At 45.4% G+C, this 9,688-nt stretch overlaps 1 protein-coding gene across 1 annotated transcript in view; it reads left to right on the top strand.

Moving 5' to 3' along the window:
- The window catches only part of TTC28 (tetratricopeptide repeat domain 28), a 582,431-nt gene that overhangs the window by 493,882 nt on the left and 78,861 nt on the right, over positions 1-9,688 (top strand). Inside the window, exons 12-14 of the mRNA XM_010828858.1 lie at positions 384-513; positions 2,588-2,806; positions 4,762-4,927. Coding sequence (XP_010827160.1) covers positions 384-513; positions 2,588-2,806; positions 4,762-4,927 — 515 coding nt within the window. The remainder of the gene's footprint in view (positions 1-383; positions 514-2,587; positions 2,807-4,761; positions 4,928-9,688) is intronic.

Raw genomic sequence — 9,688 nt, 5'->3', positions numbered from 1 at the left:
CTCCCACTCCCATCCCAGCCCTTCTGCACTGTGAGGCATGGGGTGGTGAATTACAGTGGCTTGATGACAAGAGCAGAGGCTTTTCGTTTGTTTTAATCAAAATCAGGACTTGATTGCATTAATAGCTGATCTTTTTTCACAACTTTCAGACTAGGAGTCTATTACCCCTGTCTTTTAGATCCCCTTGTCTGTCAAAAATTGATTACACAAACTGTAATTTACCAAGTATGATCCAACTGATCCCTTTTCAGGTCTGGAAATGGAGACTCTGAAAACAGCTTTCCCATGGCATAGCAAGATGTGAGCAGCAGTGGTCTTTAGTCAGGGAACGGCTGGCCCGTAGTTTCTGGAAGATGGATAATGTTCTCTTTACCCCTTTGCAGCTCTACCGGGCATCAGCCTTGTTTGAGACGATCCGACACGAGGCGCAGCTGAGCACAGACTACAAGCTCTCCCTCTTCGACCTGCAGACGTCCTCCTACCAGGCCTTGCAGCGAGTGCTCGTCAGCCTCGGTGAGAGCGAGCAGTGGGGTTTCCACCCCGAGCGTGCACCCTGTGTCTGAGTCGCTTAGTGAGCACCGTGATGAAATACAATTTGTTGTCACGGCAGAACTGAAGCCACAACCACAACCTAGCCTTTGAAGATTCGTTCATACATCCAACAAATGGAGTGCCACGTGCCGGTCAAGAGGGCCAGCTCCTGACCTCTGGAAGCTCTAGTTCATCAGCAGATGGAAGTTGGGGGTCCAGGAGGCTGTGATTTGGTTGTGGAGACAAAGAGGCTTGGCAGGCAGACCCAGGAGCCAGAGGGGTGTCCTAGAGACAGGGTGCCTGAAGCAGGTGCTCCCACCAGGTTCCCTCTGCCCATCGGCACGTGGGGGCAGGCGCCTGAGAAGGCACTGGCCTCTTCCCTGGTTCACTGCCACACCTCCTTTAATGCTGCTGTCCAGTAAATATGTGTGCTGCCTGCCCCGTGGCTGTGGCACTGTCAGTGACAACTCTCCCAGGCTGGTGTGCCACGCTGAATTGGGGCAGCACCCCCTCCCCTTACCTGGCTTAACTGTGGCAGCCACCTGATTCCAGCTCTGCTTCTCCTCAGGCCTGCCTATCTCTGCAGACCATTTTCCGCAGCCCAGAAGTTGGGTTAAGTAGGTGTCCATTGGAATTAACAATGTCTTTCAAGTTGGTTGTTAAGGCCTCACCAATAACCTGTCCTTTGCTTTATATGTATATATGAATACTCAAACTTCCCCTTAAAAAAATGTGTCTATTAACTGTGCTCATTGCCTGGGATTACAGTTTATTATCTGTTATAATCACAGTGTTCAGTCTGTCTAGCACTTTGGGGCCAATTTTCCAGTGTGTACAGAAATTGTCCCTGCTGTTCCAGTTAATAACTTAATAGAGTAAGAGGAGACATTTGCATACATACATGTAAATCCCCACTTATCTGCTGATGCACGGACTGCAGGAAGCGGGGCATCCTCGCAGTGCTCTTGGAGCTGTGGCGTCTGGTCTCCCCCCTCTGCCTGCTCTCTCTCTGGACCTTCGTTCTAGCAGCTCTTCCGTTGTACATTCACGATTGCAAGTAAATCCTCTGCATTGTGTTTCTTCTAACAATCTTCACTTGAAAGGATGTTGCTGCATCTTTTATGCTCTCATTTTTGTGCATTAACTTTTACACTAGATTACAGATTAGTTTCTTAGACAAAGTGGGTTTAGAGGTTGGATCAAAAGACTGAGGAAAAATTGGAGAGAGAAGCGATTTCAAAGAATTAGAGACCTCAGAGGTTTGAACCCTTTGCCTGTGGGAACTAGAAGAGACAAGAAGCAAGTGTATGGGACCCAGGAATGGAATAAGGTATAAACTCCCAGCAATTATAATGTCACTTATATATACACTGTGCTTTGAATGCTGCCTACCAGGCATCTCCACGTGTAGGGCCTCATTTAGTCGTTGAGATAGGCAGGACAGCTGTCAGGAGCCCTTGTTTCAAGTGACGGAGGAAAAGGCATTCCAGCAGATAGACCAGCATGTGTAAGGACACAGAGGTATAATTTGGTGGGAAATGTGGAAACGGGGCTGGTCAATGTGATGTACGGAGGAGCTGCATCAAGGAGAAATAGAAAGATGGTCAGAAGCCATGTCCCAGAGGGATCAACTGTCATGACCAAATCAGAACCAGGCTGAGCAGGAAAGTGAGAGGGTAACCAGAGAGCAGAACATCAGGTCCAGTGAGCCAAGAGGATGGGGTCAGAAGCCAGGAGGCCTGGAGCAACTCGGGGTGAGGAGGGAGAGTGGCAAGGCTGAGGATGGATGCTGTAAGCAGCTCTCCTGAGCTAGCTGTCAGACAGGGACGCCCAGCAGCTTTCAGGAGTGCGGGATCTGAACCTGGGCCTTTGAGAAGAGTGGTCCCTGCATGCGGCCTCGGGGGCAGGGGTGCACTTGACAGTCTGACTGAGAGTCTGCTGCGTGTTGGTGTGCAGAGGCCGTGGGGCTTCCACCTGCCCGGGCTGTCTGGACCTGGTGGCCATCTCTGATAAGCACACTCCCTGTGGACTCCCAGCCTATCCCTTTGTCTCCTAGGCCATCATGATGAAGCTCTGGCTGTGGCAGAAAGAGGACGGACAAGGGCGTTTGCAGATCTCCTGGTGGAACGGCAAACAGGACAGCAGGACTCTGACCCCTACTCCCCGGTCACTATCGATCAGATCTTAGAGATGGTTAACGGCCAGAGGGGACTCGTGCTTTACTACTCCCTGGCGGCGGGCTACCTGTACAGCTGGCTGCTTGCTCCTGGGGCAGGTAAGATCTCTTTCCTTGGGAACAGGGCAATTAAGACAGCAGACTGTGAAAGTCTAATGAACAGAGGTGGGAGAGATGCGTTACCATAGATCAGATCCAGGAGCTAATGTTGGCTTTCAGTGAAACCTCAACCTCAGTGGGTAGCTGGTGGTGGGGCACTCAATTAATAAGACAGCCCAGCTCTTTCATTCCCCCAAGAAATCACAGCTCCTCGCTGGTGAATGTGGAAGCATTTATCAAGGAAGACCAAGAACAGGAGGATTAATGTCACCAGCAGCCCTGTTTTTAGGCAACTGTTGTTCATTAGCTAATAAAGCGATCACTGTAAGTCCTAACAGGTTCTTTCTAGATATGATTTAATAATTGTGACCCTTTGTTGTGGTCCAGTTAAAGAGACTGAAATGGTGATGGCAACTCTATCACAGTATATCAATGAAGTCTCATGCTTGAAATTTCTGAGTTTAGCAAAACCCATTTTTAACCAGTTCATTTGTTAATCTGTTTCAGAAATAAAAATCCCCTTTGATTAAATCAGGATTAAATGTTCAGACTTTAACAGCTTCGCTAAGTACAGAACCACTAATTAGCTGTTAGGGCCATATTTTTTGCATAATAAAATGCTGATGGTTTTACCATGTTGGAGACACACCAGATCCAATTAGAGTTTATTGACTGGGGAAGTGGATCTTATAATTGGGAATCTTGAAGAATGAGCTTCTTGGATATCTGTAAGCCAATTTCAAAACATTGAACTGCCAAGGCAAACTCACAAGCTTTTCTTGATTACCTCTCTGTCCCTTTAATTTAAAAAATGATTGCTGGATGACAGCTCTGAAGTGCTTCTTGGGTTCTGATTACATTCTGAGAATGCTTATACATTCCATGCCTCAGGATTACTCTTTGTAATTTTCCCCTTAATTCCACGTTTCCATAGGCTTCCCATAAAGAACATTCTTGCCTCTGACCTTTATATGCTAGCGGTTTTGAGTTGTGATGTCTGTGGTGACTTGGTGAGTGTCAGACACAGTGGGCTAAATCTCTGTATCCCAGCCTGCGGAGGGCCCTGGTACTTAGGACGATACAGCTGATGATGGAGGCATTGAGCACGTTCTTTCTCTCCATGGTGGTTATGTTTTGGGGACATGATTTGACAGGTGGCATATCCAAATCCCTGTAATAATGAGTCATGTATAATGAGGCTCCTATTGTTTCTCTTTCCGTTTCTCTTTGCTCTTAATTAGACTCTGAAGCTTTCATTGGGGCTTTGATCCAATCAGAGAGGACCAGCATTTTCTAGGGCCGACACACCTCATTACCATTTAAGAATATGTCCTGTGTTTATTGCCAGAAAACCACTGCAGACTGCCTTCGGTTTCATACAGCCATCATTTTTTGCTTCTTTAATCCATTAATGACCATTGACCCGTTGGTCTTATTTAAAGATGGTTTAAAATGTTTTTATCTGGCCTTAATTCTGCGTGTTTATTTTGCTTTGCTTTTGTGAAACGAAAGGTCTATATTTGGCTAGTTACAGTTTTTGTCAGGAGTGCATCTTCTGGGGAGAATATACCTTTGGCATGCTCACGCACCATTCCTCAAAGGGAAGTTTCCCTGGTTGCTGCTTCTGAGACGCATCTGTTTTAAAATACGTGAACTGATGTGAACGAGTCATCAGCCCCGGCGCTTCTGAATATGTATCATCAAAAGCAAAAGCCCTGTCTTGAATTCCTGTTTTCATGTACCAGCCCTGATAGCGAAAATTGTAAAAATGGTACTGATCAGAATTCTGAAAGACCTAGATTTTAGGATTTCTTCCCATGATTTGGAGGACAGCATGCTCGTCGTCTTTGACCTCCTGGTCACATAGCTGTGACCTTGTTGCCCCCTGCCCTCCACCTTCCCGTCCCCTTACACCCCAGGCAGGTGTAACGTTGGCTGTGCCTGTCTCATTTCAGGAATTCTGAAGTTTCATGAGCACTACCTGGGAGACAGCACAGCGGGAAGCCCCAGTGACCCCCAGACGGGCGGCAGCGCGGCCCTTCCAACTGCCGCGAGCTCGGCCCTGGAGCAGCACGTTGCCAGCGTGCGGGAGGCCCTGGGCGTGGAGTCCTACTGCTCGAGGTAAGCAGTGCGGTGCTCCTGGGCCTGCCTTCAGATACGAGGGTTTTTGTTGGTTGTTTCTTTTATGAACATCCTACTTGAAGAAATCTTCTGAAATTCACACACTTGTGCTCAGTCTATTCACAGTTGATGCAGCAGAAGCAAATATGTGTCTCTGGAGTACAAACCCCTTAGCAGAATGTCTGTTCTTTTCAGTAATTTCCTTTCAGACAGGGAAGGGCCTCATCAGACATGCCCATTTTCTAAGATGGGTTTGTAGAATGTTTAAACATAAACATGACTTTGAATTTAACATATTAGCTAATTAAAATTGAGATGCTTTTTTGGTTATAAACAGATTCATAATGAGTTTGTACTACAACTGAACGCCTGTTTGAGAATTTATCACCAGTGACAGGATCTGTGTGTTGGGGGGCTGAGGTGAAGACGCTGAACTTCCTATATCAAGGATAGGGAAGAAAAGTGCTGTTTTTTTGCAAATATTGTAGAAGTTATATACTCATGGAAATGTTTAATCATAATTGACTGTTTTATATATAGAAATATATATATATATAATATACATTTTATATATAGATAGTAATTTCCAGAAGGACCCTGTTTCTCGGAAGATGGAAGGAAGAGAGTCCCTGAGAGCTGGGTCATAGCCAGATTTCCCAGACGTCTCAGTCCTCCGTCCTGTGATTAACAAATGTTGAGAAGATCTGTGTCAGAGAATCTGCTGTGTGAGCTGGTGTCAGGTCCCAGGGACATCTGCTTTTCTCTTGAATGATTTCATTTATAATCATGAAAATCCTAAGATGTGGCAGTGATTTCTTTAGAAATAGGTGCTTAACTCAGACTCCCGAGTGTATGGTAGTCATTGCCAGCAGCTGGGTTGATCTTTGGGTGTTTATCAAGTCTGAGATGAGCTCTTAGAGAGAAAAATAACCACTGGAAAATAGATTGTCAAGGCCGGAAGGGGCCCTGGTGGTCATCAAGGCCAACTCATTATTTGACGGAAGCCGGCACAAAATGGGACTTGCTGACAGCAAGTTAGTGTCAGAGCTGGAATCAAAACGGTCTCAGTCTCAGCCACACTCCCAGGCCAGTACTGGTTCTGTTTTTAATTATCAAAATTAATATCATACTTGAGACAATAGCCGGAGCATGTAAGAATGTCATCTCTAGCTTCTGTGTGTGGGAAGCATGAGCAGGCATCAGCCATATGCGCACTCTGTTGCTCTGTTTCTCCCCCGGCTGGCAAGCATCTTGGAGCATTCCTGTCCTTAATGCTGGCATGTGGGGTGGCGACCACAGGGGCTTCGCAGAGTGGGAACCCCTCGAACTTGGATGTAAGGCTACTCCCCGAGATTCAACTATAAATGACCATAAAATAGATTAGGCCAGGGTACACAGAGCTGCTTTAGCAGACAGAAAGGTGCTTAGACCAGTCTGATTAACCTGTAACCCAGTCAAAGGTATTGCATATCCAAAGCAAGCGTGACAGGGGGAAGGGTTGGTCAGCAGTAGAAACACAGAAAAGGGACCATGAGTAGGGCAGACTTCAGCCATGCCCACTTCTGATCTTGTGCAAAGGGAGAGAGAATCTTGGCAAAAGGACTCCAGGTCCCGTCGGAAGGCTGTTCTCGTCGTAGTGTACAGGCAGTCATTATGCACTCCTTCTCCCCGCCCTTCCACACTTATTTGAGTGCCTACTACGTGCTGCATCCACTGGAGATTGGGCAGAGTGGTCAAGGTGGCAGGCATAGCTCCTGCTCTGAGGGGAAATGAAAAAAAAAAATAATAGAGCAGATATGGTCTTTTAATGAAAATTGCTGTAAGCACTTAAAATTGTAGGGGGTAGTGAAAATGTGTAAGCAGTGGGGAAACCCACACTGGGAGTTGCGGGGGGGTCTTGAGGAAGGTGTGTTTGATCTGAGTGCAGAAGGATGACGAGAAATAACCTAGATGAAGGCCACTGCAGGCAGGATGCACAGGGTCTGCAGTGACCCTCAGTGGAGAGACCTCTCAGGTGATCCTGCCCCCCTGATGCTTTTTGTCAGACTTTCTGATTATCATTTGGTGTCTCATGACATCTACTTGCAGATATAACGTGTACCTAACAAACTGGCATTCTGATTTGTATAACTCTATGACCTTGGTTGGTGGAAGTGAGCTCCATGAGGCCAAAGATTCTTTGAGTACATTTATAACATGAGGTTTTCAAGCTTGTAGGGCCACACTCCAGAGCTTGAACTGAGATGAGATCCTGAGGGGACCCACGTGTGCAGCACCTGCTGTCTGAACCCCTGTGCACGCAGAGGTGGTTTCTGTGTGCACCGCCCTTGCCGCAGCCAGGACATCGAAGTCCATACCAGCCACTGAGAGGACTCAGCCTGTGTGAACGTACAGCCTTCTCTTATCTCAGTTTTCCTGGACCTAGGTTGAAATTCATCCTGAGAAGGAGAGGGTTACCCTTTGACTTACCAGCACCCCCTTGTTGGACACCATAGTTTAAGTCCAAACGCTTGTGCCTGAGCAGTTCTTTTACAAGATACTGGAGGGTGACTAAGTTTGCTTCCTGGTGCCTTTTGATTTAGAAAAATGACTTTGAGGTTATAGTTCAGCCCTTCATCAATGGCAGGGAGAGAGGAAAGCACTGTAACTTGCTTCTGTTTCCTGCATTAACCTTTTCCTCTCCGCCTGGGACAGAAAGTTCACAAATCAGGGTGCCTCCTCAGGGGTCTCCAGGATGTTGGCTGGCTTGATGCTCAGCATCAATCTGGGGGGCTTCCCTCAGTATCTTCAATCCCAGTTTGAACACCCAGAAGTGAGGGTCTTTCCTGTTGCTTTGAACTAGTCTTATTAGAAATTCGTTCATCTTTTGGGACCTCAAACTCAGGTTCTTAATTATGATATTAAAATTGAATACTTTGTTGGCATGGTTTGAATTTACTAAAATGGAGTTTTTGTGAGACTGGTTTCTGTCTCAGAGTTTCAAGAAAGCATTTCAAGTGACAGATAAATTATTTCTCATCTATAAAATGAGTAAATATTTTTAAACTGTGGGTACAGTAGACAGTCTCATACCCTAGGAGTATAAATTGGTTTAGCTGTTCTAAAAATATTGTATTGGCCAAAAAGTTTGTCCTTCTGCTTTTCCTGTAGGTAGTCTAATCTCCCTTTAGAGCCCTGTTTAAAGCTTGTACTGTTTCCATCAGGAACATCCAGTCCCTGTAAGTCTAACTCAGGTCTCTGCTATTCTCCATGGTCGCTAACAATCGCACTTACTTCATTCTTCTTGTTCCGTAGTCACCTGGGTTGTGTCTTCCCAAGGAGATGGCGATGCCATGGAGAGCAGGTGCAGTGTTCTCTCTGAATTCTCACTGTCTAACACAGTGCCTGGCCCAGACTGGGACGTCAGTGAATTTGAAATTCAGTCACCAGAAGGTGCGCTGTGAGCACTCTCTGCTCATGCTGGGCTGGCTCACCAATTCCCTTTTTCCAGTGGATATAAAGTGCACAGTGTGCCCCTAGAAACTGAGTCTCCGCACCTGGGGGAACACCTTCATTCAATCACCCAGTCTGGTCATGATATCCTTGTTGTTCTGCAGACCATTTTTGTTCTCCTTAATAGCATCTTGCTGCTGAAAGGAAGTACATTGCTACAAAGGAGTTTCTGAAAATGGATTTAAAATAAAAGACCTGCTTTTATTAAGTGTTTAATAAGAACTTCCAGTCTCTTCCTCCCAGATCAAAAGAGGCGTAGATTGAAACCACTGTACAGAACATGAACCTCCCATAAGGGAGATGTTATGAATTTCAAAGCACATCTTCAGCTTTTAATTCTGATCTTTAGCTAGAGCCTTGCTGCTTCCTGGGCACCTGGGACAGTGCAGTGGCACTTTGGGGATGCTAAGCTGACAGGTTAGAATACTAGCAGGGCCATGTTCAGTGGTAGATCTGATCTGGTCTTACCCAGGGTCTTTAAATAAATTGCAGTTGTAGACTGCCCTTGTAATAGGGTAAATATTCCTTCATTAAATGAATATGAAATCTTGATATACTATAGCTGCTACTATTTTTTTCTTTTGGTGCTTTTCTATATTTCTGAATTTTCTATAGTGAAAGTTATTTTTATAATCAAATGTATTTTCTTATTTCAAAACACTGATTAATTTAGAGTGCACCAGTTCGTAAATGCTGATACCTCTAGTTGATTCTAGCCTGATAACAAGGGACAAATGTTAACAAGACTGGCAATCCGAAGTGCTGGAGGAGATGTGGGTCCACAGGATATCTTATATGTGGCTTGGGGAAGTAGATTGGCATGACCACATCAGAAGGTGGTTTATCATCACCTTCTGAGCCAAGTAGTTGCTTACCTTTTGACCCAGGCACATAATATAATATATGTGTATATCCGAGAGAGGATCTTATACATGAGCAGGAATCTTCAGAGTCACACTGCAAACAATAGCAAAATTCTGGAAATACAGGCCATCAGTGAGAGAATGGATGAGTAAATAGTGCTGCAGTTAGTCCCCAAATGGAATGTTGGACAGCAAACAAAAGAGATGAGTCATAGTGAACCTCTTATTAAATAAGTTAAGTAAATTGGAGAAATATTATGTGAAAAAGTAGGTCCCAAAAATACTACCTATAGCGTGACATCTTTATTAATAGAGTTAAACAACTGAAATCAAAATATGCTTTTAGGAATATAGCGGTCAGTTCAGCCGCTCAGTCATGTCTGGCTCTTTGTGACCCCATAGACTA

The sequence above is a fragment of the Bison bison genome, unplaced genomic scaffold (genome assembly GCF_000754665.1).
Source record: "Bison bison bison isolate TAMUID 2011002044 unplaced genomic scaffold, Bison_UMD1.0 scf7180017864495, whole genome shotgun sequence".
In the NCBI taxonomy this organism is placed as follows: Eukaryota; Metazoa; Chordata; class Mammalia; order Artiodactyla; family Bovidae; genus Bison; species Bison bison.
The sequence above is the reverse complement of the archived record's forward strand: the minus strand, read 5'-3'. Positions and strand labels throughout refer to the sequence as shown.